The sequence below is a fragment of the Zonotrichia albicollis genome, chromosome 3 (assembly GCF_047830755.1).
Source record: "Zonotrichia albicollis isolate bZonAlb1 chromosome 3, bZonAlb1.hap1, whole genome shotgun sequence".
NCBI classification, from domain to species: domain Eukaryota; kingdom Metazoa; phylum Chordata; class Aves; order Passeriformes; family Passerellidae; genus Zonotrichia; species Zonotrichia albicollis.
In genome coordinates, this window is record NC_133821.1 from 7,191,941 (window position 1) to 7,209,174 (window position 17,234).

Below are 17,234 nucleotides of genomic sequence, written 5' to 3' on the forward strand. Positions count from 1 at the left end.
AAGATCTGTGTGTATCAATGTGGGGGTCTGAATATATGTTGTATTGTAAGACCTGTGTGGGTCCGAGTTGCTCCAAACGAGCTGCAGCTGCAGGGTCCTTAGTTGGGCAGCAGCTGTAGCTCGTGAAGGTAACTGAGATAAATAGGGGTGGGTTGAGAGCCCAAGAGGAGCCCCTGAGAAGACAGGAAGGATTGTGCTGCAGAGAATGGAGAAGAGCCCAAGAGGAGCTCCTAAGACAGGAAGGACTGTGCTGCAGAGAATGGAGAAGAGCCTCAGAAGCGAGGCAAGAACAACACTGCAGCGAAGATTACAACAAATGACTAGCACTTTGGAAGTTATAATGAATTTGTAGTCGCTATTAAGTGCATGATACATGGAAACTAGAAATGCAGGAACAGAGAAGGAGTAGCACTTAGCAGCAGCACAAGGTTAAATTTTGCTTTGAATTTCTCCTTTCTTTGAGTGCTCTTAAAGAGGGTGAGGGAAAAACTCGTATGTGGAAACTGCATAAAGTGCAATATCAGATGGCAATTGTATTTAAGAACATCTTAAGCAAAAGCACTTAACAATTTTCATTTCAAAAAAAGCTTTTCCACTATACAATGTCCTTACAGGTTCTCATTACCTGAAGAAAAAACAATTTGCACCAAAACCCAGATTGCTTGTTTGCTAAAGCTCTAGCTTTTGTTTCTTTCAGGAAACACTGGAATTATCTGGGCTCAGTGTGTGCTAAGGTTACACCTACCTCCCACTGTGACCATGCTGCAATGCCATGAAACTTCCAACTCTATTATTTCAGTGAATTGTTTTTCAAGACAGCTGTACAAAGTGTTTGCATAGGCAGGGTTTTAGGTTTTTCCTTTTATTTTTTTTTTTACCTCCAGACCTTCCTGCTTCTTGGAATTCCTGTGCTTCTGTACCAAGGGGTTTTGGGAGTCTAATTATCTGGCATAGCAATTTTTCCTGTTCATAACTCTGGAGCTGTGACTTGGCAGTGGGAGCAGCTGCACAAAGCTCTGCTCACAACCACAGTACCTGTAGGCAGGCTGGGGTGGAAAGCTCCTTTGGAACTGCTGGGGGCTCCAGAGTCAACTACCAGTTTTTCTCATATGAAGACAGCAGAAGTCTCTTACCTAGTCTCCTGCAGTGTAAGGAACTCTTGCTTACCTCCTCTAGCAGCTTCACCAAACTGGTTCCTAAGTTCTTCCCTCTGATTTGATGAAATTCCAGCTTTAGAAAGGGGAGGGCAGAAAGAGCATATAGGCATACAGTCCCCAGAAATGCAAACCAGCTAGGAGTGGGAGGAGGACAGAAATGTTGTTGCGGCTGTTGTGAATCTGATAGACCAGAAATTTAAATATCTACCCAGGAATTTGTTTTTTAAGCCTCTGCAATTGTTAATTCAACTGCTAACATACAGTTATAAATGCCAGGCAGAATGGGTGTCTGGCTGGTTGGTTGGTACCTCTCCCACTGTGCATTTCCCCACACAGCTGTTCTACGCTCAGAAATCTGCCAGCAGCAGAAACTGAAGGGCCTGTGTCAGAACAGGTCATCACTGTGATCTTCTGAATGCTCCTTTAGAGGGTTCTCCAGACTGGAATTGGAGCCCCACTTCAAAAAAAGGCAGTGCAGATACAGGGACCCTCCATCTCTCTTCCTCTAACTGCTTGGAGCTGCTCCTCTAATTTCATGGAGTAGAGATCTATGACTTGATCCAGTTTTCCCACCAGGTATCTCTTTACATCAAAGTTTTAAGAGAAAGACTGCCAAGCATAAGCAGTGATCTTCAGTAGGTCAGAAGTCAGTCCAGGATGAATTTCCAAGGGAAAGCACAGTCCTCAGCTTGTTCTCTTCTGCAACACTCCAAGGTGCTTCAAGTCTCTCCAGGAATGCTCTGCACAGCCAGGATTTTATCTCAAACTCTGGCACAAAGACACTGACCTTTACTTTCAGAAACAGCAAGTGGTTGGTCTGGATTTTGGATGTGCACATCAAAGAGCAACTATTTAAAGTACCTATCCAGGTACAGCAGCTTGGATAACCTCACTGAGAGCTCTAGTCAGCAAGCTGCTGTAAGACACACCTGCATGATTACAGCACACCTACATTACTGAACAAGACATTAGTGAAAATATTTTATTAGGACTCTCAGTTCATCATTACTCACTAATAGAAAAAGCAAGTTCCCTAAAGACTGTTCCATGGAAAGTTCTATGTTCTATTCAGCTTTTAAATGTGGGGTTTTTAGTTATGTACCATTTTAATCCTGTAGGAAAGGTATTGAAAAACCTCACTTTGGCATATGGAAAATTCACCAAGTCACCTGCAATTTTTAGAAATAAGGTTTTTCTTTTTTATATGGGTGACAATATGGTACATGACAAGATGTAATTCTGGAAGATTATTTATGTTTCCATAGGGGATTCCACTTCAGTCATTTTTCTCCCTCTATACTTTTTCCATCTCTGCATGCTGTAGACTATAATTGAAAGTAAATCTGATGCAAAACATCTACAAACTTCATCCTTCATCTTCTTAACTATCAAGAAACGCAAACTGCAACATTTGAAACAGGTTAAGAGTTGTTTAGTAAGTCTTCCAGTCTGCATGATGACAGTTTGGAAATTCAGTTTGAATGACTATTGTGTTGAATAGACTGTCCATGAAGGAATAGATGGCATTATTCCCACACTGAGTAAGATCTCTTTCTTAGCAAGTATTTAGGTGTTGATTAGAAAGAACAGTGATGAAGGAGGAAGAAAAGAACTAGTCAAGTACTACTACTACCACTACACATCTTTGCCCAGAAGATATCTGGACTTCATCATTCTTACATAGATATAATCAGAGTAATCTAAATGATTTGTAAACCCAGAGGTTATTTTTACCTTCTGCACAAGTTAACTGGAAGTAGGGAACATTTTGGTTTTTAAAATGAACTAACATTTCCACATCTTGGATTTTGATAAAACAGGGATCTAAATGCAGATGTGATTTAGCTTTCTCACAATGGCCTTAATAATCACCACATAACAGAGGTGTAGATGTGGCATTAGGGATATGATTGAATGCTGAACTTTGTAGTGCTGGGTTGGACTTGATGGTCTTAAAAGTCCTTTCTAATCTAAAGGATTCTATGGTTCTAAGTTATTCCCTTGTTTCCCTTGGTATTTAACTTTTGGTAAACAGGTCCTGGATGCCTTTGTTCCAACAGAGCTTGTCTGGTTGCTGCCATTACAAAAATCTACACTCCAGAAGGAAACCAAGCCCTTTGGCAACCATGTAGTTTTCACACAACAGTTCAGGCTAGTTCTTTAACTGGTCAGATACCTTACACACCCTCTAGGGATTAAAAAATCAGCTTCACAGGCGTAACACACACAATTTCAACTTGGTATTTTTAATATCAGTAAGAAATGTTGCTTAATAACATGGTAATGTTTACTTAATGATTCACTTTGCCTTAATTACACTGCAACAAGCTGTCGTGATTCCATCATGCATTACTGCATAACATCTTCTTAGAACAGATTATTACTTCTGCAAAAGACAATTAACTGCAGAAATTAGTTTCTTGACCATCCCCACAGCTGTCTTGCTCTAGCTGACTAGCAAGTCCCAGGCTATGAAAAAGAAGCAGATTTCTGATACTGAAAGACATCACTGTCATGCCTCTTTACTTCTTCTAGTTGAATCAGTGGGAATTGTACTTGTTTTTCAAACCATTTGGCTACAGTGAGAAGCTGCTTTTCCTGGAATGAACGTCCAATGAACTGAAGCCCAACTGGCAAGCCTCTCTCTGAAAGAGCTGTAGGAACACTTATGGCTGGCAGTCCTGGAAGACAAAAAAAAATACACATGCAAAGACTTACTATAAACCTTAGAGTAATTTCTGTATCAATTTTAAGAGAACCAGAAAAAAAAAACCAGATAAAAAAGAATAGCTAAAATAATTTGATTCAACAAAGTGAATGCTAGATGATCACAAGAAATTAATTAGAGAGATTTAAGAGGTCAGCATCTTCTGAAAAAGATAGTCAGCTCTCCTTAGGAAGAGATTTCTGTCTCTGGAACAGATTCATCTTACCTGCAGCCCACACTCAGCTCCAAGGTACTCTACTTTAAAATCTGGTCTTACATTTTCAAACATTTAATAAAACTGTCCTTAGACCCAGTTATCACTGTAAGACTTAGTGGAGTGAAATATCTTGATTCTAAAAGAGAAGGTTAAATACCTAAAGAGACTGAACTTTTAAAATGATGAGGCAGGGGAAAATGTACTTGAGTTCCTGTCCCTACTCACCAGCCATGTTTGCAGCCTGTGTCAGGATGTCATCCTGAGCACTGCGGGTCCTGTTGTCTTCTTGGATGAATTCTGTGTAAGGTGCTGCATCCCTCAGAGTGGTGGGAGTGAGTAAAATATCAACACCACTCCTGAAAACCTTCACAAAGTCGTTGGCAATGAGACGTCTCACTTTCTGTGCCTTGACAAAGTACTTCTCATAGTTCCTAGAAAGGAATAGGGATATAAAGTCCTGACACTCTAATTCCCAAAATACAGAACTTTATTTTTTAGTTACTGTGGAAAAGACAAGCCCAGTAATCCTTTTGGACAAGATTTTAACTGACACTGGAAGCTGAGTCACCACACGTGTTTGTGCTCTCATAGCAGAGGAGCTGCCAGAGAAGGAAGAGATGAGGGCATACAGCTGAAGGAAGGTGAAGGAAAAACAAAACCCTACCTTACAATAATTAACTAAAACTCAAAACACTTTTATGACCATTTGGAATCTAAATAAACATTGAATTTCACAGAACCATGGAAAATTCTTAGTTGGAAGGGACCCATCAAGATAATGGAGTCCAGCTCCTGGCCCTGTGCAGGACACCCCAAGAACCACAAATGTGCCTGAGAGCACAACTAAGAATGGCTTGGTGCTGTCAGCCCTCCCCTGGGGAGTCTGTTCCAGTGCTCAATCACCCTGTGGGTGAAAAGCTGGAATCTAACCTGATTTCACTGTAGGGCAGCACAGCAAAGTCTAGAAAATACAGAAATACACAGGTCTGAAAAACAGGAATTTACCATTTAGGATTCAATCCAGCAAGATACTTGAAAAAAATGAAAAAGTCCCATCATCTGTGGACAACTCCAAATGGATTTAAAACTATGTATGTGGTTGTAGTATACTTCTCTGTAGAAGACCTTATCTTTAACCATTTTTTTCCCCCTCATGTAAACATGTGGTCTGTGGATTTCTGTCTTTACACAACTCTGAAGCAGAAACATATTAGTCAACTCTATCATTCCTTTTAACCTCATATGCAGAATTGGTAAATATGGAATCTTAAATACAGAGAAGTTCAGTTTCAAAAGTAACTGTCATCTAAACCTTCAGCTATTTGGGAAAGAAAAAAAAGTAAAGTGCAAGAAAAATGGAGTGGTGTATTATCAACTGCTACATGCCAGAGTTTTTACAGATAAAACAACTACAACTGCCTAAATCCCACTTTGTTAGAGTAATCTAAAGATGTAAGATTCCAAGAAACAGCAATGAAAATGGTTATAATTAATAAACAGATTCAAGTTATTAAGTTATACAATGGCAATTAGACCTTTTTCTACAATCACTTCAGAAATCCACCTAGCTGTTAACATGATAAAATCCCTAAGTGCCACATCTACATGTCATTTAAATATCTCCAGGGATGGGGAGCACCACTTCCCTTGAAAGCCTGTTTCAAAGCTTTACAACCCTTAGAGTGAAGACATTTTTCCTAATATCTAATGTAAACCTCACAGGGTGCAAGTAAGGCTAGTTCCTCTTCTATCACTTGTTACCTGGGAGAAGACACTGACTCCCACCTCACCACAACTCTTTTCAGGTAGCTGTAGTGAGAGTGAAAAGGTCTCTCCTTTTCTCCAGGCTAAACATCCCCACCTCCCCCAGCCACCCCTCACAAGATCTGTGCTCCAGCCCCTTCACCAGCTCTGCTGTCCTTCTCTGGACACACTCTGGCAGCTCAATGTCCTCCTTATTGTGAGTGGCCCAAAAGTGAACACAGGATTTGAGGCGTGGCCTCACCAAAGCTGAATACAGGGGGACAATCCCTGTCCTGGTGCTGCTGGCCACACTGCTGCTGATCCAGGCTGAGATTCCATTGGCCTTCTTGGCCACCTGGGCACAGCTGGCTCATGTCCAGCTGCTGTTGACCAGCACCCCCTTTTCCCCTGGGTGGTTTTCCAGCCCCTCTGCCCCAGCCTTTAGTGCTGCCTGGGGTTGTTGTGACCCAAGGGCAGGACCTGGCCCTGCAGAACCTCACACCATTGGCCCCAGCCCAGCCTGTCCAGATCCCTCTGCAGAGCCTTCCTGCCCTCCTGCAGATCAACAGTACCACACCAGCTGGAGCTGTCTGCAAACTTGCTGAGGGAGGACTCAATCCCCTTGCCCATGCCATCTCTAAAGATGTTAAACAGAACTTCCAAACAATCACCTAGTCATTTTAAAACTTTGAAAAGCAAGATAAAAATAAGCTGTAAAAGGCAACATTTGCAAGAGACACAGATGGGTTTTCTCTACTACTTATTCTAAGAATGCTTTCTGAACCCTCCACTCTGTTCTTCAAAAGTAATTTACTGTGGAACAGGAACACAACTCTCCTGTTCCATCTGGATGGAAGCCAATTGCGTATTCCTTCACAGAAGAGTTAACTACGTGAATTTTAAAGCAGCCTCAGGAAAGCTGATCTGGACAGCTGTAAGCAGAGGGAGCACACTTGGCAGGAATATCGGCATTCCAGAAAAGCTGGTTGTTACAGACCGACCGACAACATTCCTGTCTCTGAGAGCAATCACAAGTAACAGCTGATGAATACTCTTGCTGACAGAGCTCTTTCAAAGCAAGTGCACTACAGAGACTAATTACATGCCTAATATTTTTGTTAGTATCTGAACAAATTCAGACAAAGAGAAACAGCACATTTGCTAACATAAATTAGGACTGCTGGATAATGATTGAAAACTAAAAATGTAAAATTGATCCATGCAGTAGCTTCTCTACATGAGCTGGATAAAACCCTGACTTCTGTAAGGACTTCAGTCCCATACTTCTGCCAATGCTTCTCTTTCCCTGTACACTGAGACACAGAGCTGCAGTTAATTTAATTGCTATGTGTCTGGCTTTCTCTAGAAGATCTCACTAAAATGTACCAGCAGTTTCTCTATGCAGTTTTAATGAAATTAACAGCTACAGAACTTCTAACACTAAGACAGTAAAGACTTCAGTATGATTTCAGTGTCATACCATAGGGTAGATTTCTGCCTGATTTAACTAATGGATGCCAATAATGCTCTGGTAGGGGAAAAAAATCACTAAATTGTTCTACTTATTTAATTTAGGACACTCACTGGTAAGACTCTGGGAAAACATTTTTGTTCATTATAAACAGGCATTATAGAGCTAAAGCAATAATAAAAATACAAACAGCTACTAGTGTAAGAGCAATTTCTTCCTCATGTCACGATGGGCAATTAATCATCATTTGCTCAAAACTTCATTAACCTGGAAAAGCTGAATTTCAAGGTTCTGCTTACTGTTTCAACAAGAAGTAGTTTCCTGACAGAATCCTTCCTCTTACGACATCATTGAAGCCCTCTCTCCGTGTGGCAGCATACAGACTTTCAGTGGAATCCTTCATGTCAGAACGATGGCCTGGAAAGAAAAGGCATTCTGGGTGTTAATACTTCTTGTAATCCTTTAGATTTAATAATGTCATAGTAGTACAATAGGTCACTGTTTGCTGCAGCCTGACATGCTACTACTCTGGAAAAACAACAAAACACATCCCTGTTTTATTATGGAAGTACTAAACTAGACTTTAAGCCCAGACACTGATATGTCTAGTAGTGAAATATATTATGTATTTATTTACACATTTTTATCTGCACAAGGTTTTTTACTATATTCCATCTTGGAGAAATAGTATCAAGCATCCAATCATGAAAAGAAAATCTATGAAAAACACTTTTTAATCTATGAATAACACTTTTATATGGCATCCAGCAATGTTTCTACTGTCTGAGAAAAAAGGTTTTTCAAAGGCCTTACCATATTCCAGTCCATCAAACCTGGCCATATTTGACGCCACTTCTGCTGTGCACAGCACATGATAGCAGACAATTGAGTAAGGAGTGTGTGGCAGGCTCACTTCAACCACTTTAGCACCTGCATTCTTAAACAGGTCAGCAGCTTTTGACCAGAGAGCCAGCATTTCACTTGACAGCCCTGGTGCATGATATTCCTTAGAGGAAAAACAAGAATAGGAGTTATTTTACATACTGATTTACTTCTAATAACAACTAAAACACAAATATTCCTTGCCAAAAATACACTGAAACCATTATCTCACCACTGTATGTTTTAAAGTACCAATAAAAGCTTTTTGCATCTACTAAATCCTATAAAATCAAGGGGTATTAAATTAACAGTATTGAGTCTTAATAAGAGCATTACGTTCATTTCAGTAAGATCTACATATGTATCACACATCATGGAATTTCAGTAGTTTCTTCTGAAAGAGTAATTGCCCAGTTATTCCCTTATTTATCTATCAAGACCATACTGTACTGCTCTGCAGTCACAGGAACAAATTCTCCAGGTCTAAATCCTAAAACCAGGGCTGTTAGCCCCTGTTGTTAATGCTCACAATGTTATCCGTGGCAACTGGCACACCTTGGTGAAATAAATAAAACCACCCACCAAAGAAGAACTACAATCAAGGGGTTGGGAGAAGACTTAGATTAGCTACTTTCCTATTTCACAGACAAATTATAGATACTATATTAAAATTCCCTATTTTTGAAGATACCTGCTTTAGTTCTAACCCATAATATCAAGGTCATAATACTGTTTAATGTATGCATGTATCTTTTTAGAATAATCTGTAGAAGTAGAAAAAATGTCCAAAGGATTGGAAAAATTAACCAGCATCACAATTTTAGATTTATCAAGATTTAAACAGTATGCAGCTGATCAATTTTCCAGGCACATAATTTTTCCATTTCACAGATTGTGAATAATTGGTCACTGGACATCTCTGCTTACCAAATTAAAACTTTTGGTATGCCTGTTCTAGCTTAGGTTCCAATTCTGAGAATACAATTAATAAATGTTATTTACATCGTCTTTTTGAAGGCAGAGCCTTTATTAAATTAAAAATAGGCTGAAGTCCCAAACTTTGTTCCTAAATTTCAAACAAACACGATTGAACTGCATACATCAGATGCCAAATTACAGATGTCTTTCAGTTCTTATTAGGACTCTGCAAATCACAACTCCTTGTGCCATTCAATTGCCTTTAAAAATCTGCTCAATATTAAATGCCACACAGTGGCACTTAGGCAAGGATCCCAAAGCTCTGCACAAACCATTATCAAGCTCACTGTGTGGGAAGGCACCAAGAGCAACTTGTTTGAGGTTACAGAGTAGACTAAGGAAAGAGCAACAGAGAGAACCAAGAACTGAAGTTCCCCATTTCCCCTAAGTTCCTGACACTGCTTCTCCCCACAATGACAACATGTTTTAGGTGATGCATTACTGTATGTTTACTCCAAATTGCCTGGACAGGCAACAGAGCAAACACAAACTGTTCTTTTCCAGGAGCTGCTTTCACTGTCTTCACTGTTTCAAATCATGGGAGACGGGGAGATGGTGGGCAAGACACAAGTATTTTTTTGTTATGTGTCTTTTATTTGTTCTTCCGGTCCATAACTGTTAACAGGATTTAAATGCTACCTTTGGAATTCCAATTGAAAGCTTGCTGACATCAGCCAAGTTATGTAGTTCAAATGGCATAAAGTCATCCTGAATTGTGGTAGAGTCCTTAGGATCATGTCCAGCAAGTGAACCTGAAAAAGACACAAAATGTGAAGACCAGGAAAATGTTAGTCAGGATTCAGTCTGTTTTGAGGAAATGTTGTAAACAATGATGTTTGACAGAGTAATACCTAATAAAACTGCTGCATCATCCACACATCTGGTTAGGATTCCTGGCACATCCATGGAGTTCACTAGAGGAATGAGACCATGGCGAGAGATCAGTCCATATGTTGGCTTTAAACCTACAACACCACAGTGAGCAGCAGGGTTTCGGGTGGATCCTCCTGTGTCTGACCCTAAGGCTCTATGGTTTCAAAAGGATCATCATTAGTAAGATAATTCAGAACATTTCCAAATCATAAGAATGTGTGGCTTTGAGATGCATGGATTTAAAACTATAAATTCTTCCAGACCAGGAGTCATAATCACACAGCCTAAATTCCAGTCTGCTCTCTATGTCTGTTTTTCATTTGTTCTCTGATTTTTCTTAGGGTCTCTGAATTTGCCATTAGCAGAGTCCAGTTCTCTTTACAAAGCAAAGACAGATAGGTAGAATTCAGACCATCTGAAAATGGCCCCAAATGTCTTTTTCTGCCTTCCCTGTCCCAATACTGTGTTCTGTTCCAATACTGCGGACTCCAACTGATACATCTCATGTGATTTAGGGAACAATTTTCAACACTTATATCTTATTTATTGGGTAGCCAATGCACCATGAATCAGCATTTTCCAGGATAAAAATGAAGAGTGACACTTCTTGCCCCTAACAAGAGGGCATACTTTGGAAAGATGTTTTTCCTGTTTCCAAATCTACAAAGATTGATCAGAACTCCCAGTTTACAGTAGCTTAGGTACAATTAAAACACAGCATATTATTATTATTATTATTATTATTATTATTATTATTATTATTATTATTATTATTATTATTATGTGGAATTCCTCTTTCCTTATCCACAAGTGAAACCTGTGAAACAAGTGAAATTGAAACTTTTATTTCAAAAATTGTATTGCAATGAAACATGCTGTTCTCTTGTTTTTAATAAACTTAACTCAAGCAGCATTAAAAAGATAAAGCAGTTTTCATTCAAATCTTTGCCAAAACCAATTTAAACTCCAGAAATAGGTATAATTTTTATTGAAGTGAGTATATGACTTTTCCCATAGCCATTTGTTTATGAGATGGCTGAACCAATTAAATTGACTTTCCTGAAGTGGAATTTTTTCCAAAGCATTTGTGTTAATGTAAAACATCCTCAATTTTATAGCATTTTTGGACATCCAAATCCCAAACTGAAAATGTAAAGACTGGCAGCATTCCTGGTGCTTGAAAGACACTAATAGGATGGATAGACAATAGGTTATGTGCAATAAAATAGCTGGACAAAAAAATCTCCCTGATCTGACAATGTGCTGAGCAGTGCAAAATGGGAGCCCAGCAACATAAGAAAAGGTGCCAGACCCTCTCAGGATCAGCCCATTCTGGCTCAGGATGAGAACCAGCAGTCCTTGGGAATGGCTGCATTGAGTTAATTTTCAACAGTATTAAAATGTTGAGTAGGTTACATTCCAGTAAAGGGCAAGGATATGAAGACATATATAACTTTAAAAAGTAATTTAAATGAGTTGTAATCAACAATAGCAAGAATACTTTAACAACAAAATAGATGTTTGTAATGCGGTCTATGGGCAAACACATATAAAGTAAATAAAGAGCATTTTTAAACACTTTCCAATTAAGAGCACAATTGAAATAATCTTCTATAAAACATGCTCCAACATGTATCTCTAAAAATTGCATAAAATGCAAGGTGTAAAGGTTTGTGATCAGTTTTAACTGTCAGATGGAGAAGACAGTATAGACAACTGACTTGCTAAACAGTGTGTTGATATTCCATGCAGTTAGTAATTACTATTTTTAAAAGAAGTCCAGTTTGTTTAAATTTCTTTAGGAAAAAAACTCCAAACAACCATAAACACACACTTGCCTAAAAAACCACCCCAACACTAAAACTGTTTTCTAAGTTAAAAACAGGGAAGTCTGTAAGTATCTATGTAATAAGTACTCTGTACTCTTTTGTTAAATAAGAGATTTGAAAGTTTTTAGGTCCCAAATCTCATGTACTATTACATAACTATGCTATAAAAACAAAGGAGCAGAGGAAAGATTATTATACTGATACAAACTGAGGGATCTCTTAATTTGCTGAATTACATTTCAGTGTGTATTTGTGTAATGCAATTAGGGAGGAAGATGATGCATCACAAACCCCTTCAGACTTTTTAAGAGATTATGTGGGAATAAGAATAAAACTGTCACTCCCCTACTGCCATCATAATTTTATATATATTTCACAAAGTGCAAAATGGTCATACTACTGAATAATGCCTGAAATGAGTAAATCTAAATTTGCATGCATGGATTAATTCTGGCTTCATGATATGCCACGAGTAACCTAGGGATGCTGAAATAAATTTTTGCATGCCAGTGCCAATAACCCTCCTATTTCTTACTAGCTTATGAGAAAATTGTAAAATTAAAATATTCCAAAAATATTTTGAGACATTTAGGGAAAGACAATTTTAAAAGCCTCTTACGCAAAACATGTGAAAGACGCCACAGCAGCCGCGCTGCCTCCTGAGCTCCCTCCTGTTATTACCCAGTTTGACTCTTCGTCCTCAGGATGGGATTTTGGGCCAGACTTTTCCTTGTACTGTTTTGAGTAACTCCAGGGATTTCTGACTGGTCCAAACACTCCATCCGTGCTCCCAGAACTAAGACAGTCATACAGGACAAATACACACAGAAGTGACAAATGACATACTTGTGTTCCTCTATTTAATTTTTTAATCCAATTCCTCATCATCCTTACAAATTCAATTTCAACACAAGAAGACTGATGTACGTAAATCCTTAAGCAGTCAACTTCTACAACATTACATACAAAATTCATAGCTGTTCATTAGTTCCTGACACAGAACCTGAACTGGTACCTCTTTCTAACTTTGCGAATGCCACTGAAAAGAACAGAGTCACAAAAACACAAAACTGATTAAAGCTATGTAAAAGTACAGGAGCACATTTCTTTCAAAACCAAGGTATTCTGTTTTTCCAGCCCTGCACAAGATCACCGTTGTGAGGAAGAACATGCTGCTAGAGGAGGAGAAAAAGCTCCACAATACCAGGAACACACATTTCTCTGAAATGCCACACTATTATTCACCCTGTAGCCCTCTGCAGAGGGCACAGTTCACTGGTTCAGAATGCCAGACAGGCTTCTCAGAAACTGGTTTCAGCCAGCTTGTGTCACCCAGGTGTGAGCTGACACCAGAAGCAGGGGCAGGGCACACTTTCCTCCTTCCTCAGGCCCTCTACCCCACGCTCCCCCTGACTGCAAGGTGCCAGTGTTACCAGCTGTATCATCACACAGAACAGGCAGCTGACAGCAGAAAGCAAACCTTATTCAGACATCACTACTTTAGAGCTGGATCTGCTCCCTGATCAAGAATTCACTCAAACACACACAGCACAATGAGAAACTAGTATTGGGAAAAGCTCTGTAGGAGAACCCTCTGTTTTAACAAACTTAGACCAGTTTTATCACTGCATTATCAGGTTTTTCCCAAGCTTTTTGCCTGCTCTTCCTCTGACGAAATAGCTTTTTAACATAAAAATTACTTTATTCAAAACAATATTGTCCAAGTACTTTCACTCCATCCACAGGAATTTCCAATCAAACCTTGGACTCTGGTTTAAGTATAATAAAACCAAAATACAATTTTACTGTTTTTCAGAGGTACTAAAGTCCCAGTGATTCCCTTCCAAACCTGGCAGCAATTCCCATCCCTAACAGCCCGATGCCATTCTCTGCTATAGCTTGGCTGCCTTCACTGATGTGCAGAAGAATTAATTTGTAGCAGGATTTTTCAATGTGCTCCTGAGTAAAAGTCACCACCATTAGCTCAGGCAACTTGAAAGCCTTGCTCTTGATTAGCCTGTGTGCAGCAAGTCAGGGAGTACTCATACAAATTACCCCAGTGGCCAGATGGCAGAGGCAGTGGCTGCCACTGGGGACACGATAACAATTACCTAAGGGCTAAAAGCCATCAGTAAGGAGAGAGGAAAAGGCAGCAATTAACTGTGTTGTAACCAATTCTATTAACACACTACTGAATCTACAAGAAGGCCACTTGTCTTCAGCCTTCTGCACAAGCTGGACTGCTTCCTGCCTCTCAAGCACATTTGAACACTGTGTTCACAAAACTCAGCGTCTGTATCATTTACACAACAGCACAAATGCTCAGGGAAAAGTTCCTGCAGCTCTGTGTACCCTCCCAGTAAGAATTCATTGTTGTCTCATCTCACAGAAACAGGAGTTAAGGATTACAGGTAGATTGGAACAGATGGTATGTATGCTATTTTACGTAAAATCAGCACATTAAAGATAATAAACATCACTCACCCCATTGCAAATTCATCTAGGTTTGTTTTACCTAAAAGCACAGCTCCCTGATCCAGTAACTTCTGAACTACTGTAGCATTGTAAGGAGAAATATAACCTGAAAACAATCAGAACAATTAAGAGCAACTGGTGAGATACAAGTTATTTTTACAAGTAGCTACTCTGAACATTTTGACACTGTCATTACCACTCAGACCTTACATAACCTAGGATGAGAACTATGACAATGACACAAGACCTCAAATGGTAACCAATTCACTTCATGAATCATAACAGGGGCTTCTTCACTCCCACTTCCATCAGGAACAAGGACATCACTCCTAATACTCTTTGCAATCAATCACAACAGGTCTGAGAATGTGCTTTAAGGAACAGCATCTCAGGCAATATAACAACTTTTAAAACAGTGAAGTCATATTTTGTTTCTTCTGCTATTAAAAAAAAAACACAATAAAATCAGAGGTCTGCTAATTTACTTCTGCTATCTTCCACAAGGATTAATATAAAGTTTTACTTTGTGCAGAATAAAACAGATATAAGAAATGTTTCCAACTTTTGCTTTCACTATAAAAATATTGTAATGCCTTGAAAACATTGATGAACTGTTAATAAAAACAATGAATTTAGGAAATTAAAAAAATTTCCTTAAAAGCATTATAGAACGTGATTGTATGTTGGGATTGTTAACATCTGCTTTTCCTACAGCCATATGAAAAAGCTATTTAAGTCACCAACTACAAACAGAACAACAAAATAGGACTGTCTTTGGATTTCACTAAGTAGAACAGCACTGACTGCTCTCCTCTAGATCTAAAACCAATGTGAAGGAAAATGTGGATTTTGGAACCATTTTATTGTAGTATATGGGTTTGTATTATAACTGTTGTTAAATGCATACAATTATAAAGAGATTATGTGCTTAGAAGAAGAAAAAAAATGAACTTGGCCAGTGAAATTGGATAAATGTATTTCCTCAAATGATACCAGCTCATTTTGTGAAAATACCTGGATTTCTGGAAGACTCCAGTTCATAAACCCTCCAAAGAGTGAAAGATCTGGTTTTACTTTAAAAGCTTTACTGTACCTTTTAGCATATTTGATGCACATGTTGTCTCAATGCCAGCTGTATTAAAGTTGTCTTTTACAGCAATAGGAATTCCATCTAGAATGCCCAGTGGCTGACCTGCATTAGAAATAATTGTAAAACAACAGAAATTAAAGCAAAATGTGCTCTATATATATAATGTTCTCATCGATTACTGTTTATTTTACGTGTCCCTTTGGGTGGTTTTTGAAAACAAGACTGCTTTCCATTTGGCATTTGATGGTTGTCTGTTCCATTTTCAAGAACCACCTTCCATTCCAACTCAAGCACTGAGCACTCTGCCCAAACCAGACCTCGTGTCTAAGCCCTCTGCCTGCTTTCATCCAGGCTGGCTGTCTCAAAGGAGTGCATTCCAATGTCACCACACAGGCTTATTGCAGCCATAGGTGCTACTAAATCCCCATCACTAAGCTGGGAGCCATAAACATACCTGACATACACAGTAGATTAATTACTGAAGCAGAGAAAACCCTTCCCAAGTAATTGATTATCCACCATCAAAAAAACCCCAGGACCAACAAACACCACAAAAAAACCCCAACCCAAAACAGCCTACATCAGGAAGCAAAACAATCTGCTTGACAATTTCATTGAGCTGTCAGAGAACAGCCAGTGTCTCATATGAAGGAAAACATGTACTCTATGAGGTGAAAATTTACCTTTCCTGCCTTTCTTGAAACACAAAGGAAAATGAGGATGGCCATCTTCTAAATGCTGCAGATAACAAGACTGAAAGCTGTTCTGTTCTCCAATTCCTAACTGCAATTAATAAAGTTGCATTATTTTAATTTGCTTTCTTAATTAAAAACTCAATAGGTTGTGCCAGCTGTGTGCCTATTCCAGTCTGGAGGCCTAAGAATGACCACTGCATTTGCCTATTCACGGCACCTGTTGGCTACATATTCCAAATGAACTGCTGAGGGAAAGAACAGCAGACACCAAGTAGTAATGCTGTCCAAGAGGCACAGAGCCTATTTAACCTGTAGTGCCTCGTTTGGTCCAGGTTTTCCTTCTGTTTTTTGGTCTAAATACTCTCCTGAGTGCCAAATGTACACCCACGGAAACCTCAAGCATGAGCTTCATCTCCCAAAAGTCAGACAAGCCAAGACACCCCCTTTAAAAAGCAAAGGTGCTTCGTCTAACACAGACAGCTCCTCCTCAGCAGCTTTTTAAAGACTGACATTACTTACAAACCAACATACCTTTTTTATATCTTTCCTCCGATTCTTCAGCCTGCTTCATAGCGGTCTCTTCCGCCACGGTGATGTATGCATTCAGAAACTTGGTGCTTTTGATGAGGGCCAAGCATCGCTGGCAGAGCTCCGTGGGAGCAACTCGTCCTTCCTTCAACGCCGCCGACACCTGGGAGCGCAGCCCATCGTTCAGGGCAGCCGGGCGCCAGAGGCCGCGCCGGGGCGGGACGGGAAGGAAGCGCCATCCCCGCTGAGGGAAGAAGCGCACGGGACGCGCTCTCCCGGGCCGCCCCGGGAAAGGGGAACGCGAGGGGAACCCGGTCACCTTGCGAACCCGCCTCGCTCCTCGGCATCCCCGGCAGGCGGACAGACCCCACTCACCTGGCGGAGAGAGGCGCGCAGCATGGCTCTCCCTGCCCGTCCCCTCCTCCTCACGCCCGCCGCGCGACTCCTGTCCTTCCCCCCGCACGGCGGCCGGGCGCCGCCATCTTGGCGCAACACCCCGCGGCACCATTGGCAGGGCGGCCAAGAAGGCGGCCGCCCATTGGCTGCGGGGCCCGCCGGGCTGAGCGCTGTGGGGCGAAGGTGCGACCCG

The 17,234-nt window shown here is 40.2% G+C and overlaps 1 protein-coding gene across 1 annotated transcript; it reads right to left on the reverse strand.

The window, feature by feature from the left end:
• Positions 1 to 3,382: 3,382 nt before the first annotated feature.
• Positions 3,383 to 17,154, reverse strand: QRSL1 (glutaminyl-tRNA amidotransferase subunit QRSL1). Its single transcript, XM_005493009.4, has 11 exons — positions 17,021 to 17,154; positions 16,649 to 16,808; positions 15,426 to 15,524; positions 14,342 to 14,438; positions 12,477 to 12,653; positions 10,007 to 10,182; positions 9,795 to 9,907; positions 8,109 to 8,301; positions 7,595 to 7,712; positions 4,307 to 4,512; positions 3,383 to 3,838 (listed from the first exon to the last, which is right to left on the reverse strand). The coding sequence occupies exons 1-11, from the start codon at positions 17,042 to 17,044 to the stop codon at positions 3,627 to 3,629; spliced, it is 1,575 nt and encodes a 524-aa protein (XP_005493066.1). The 5' UTR covers positions 17,045 to 17,154; the 3' UTR covers positions 3,383 to 3,626.
• Between the last annotated feature and the right edge of the window lie 80 nt (positions 17,155 to 17,234).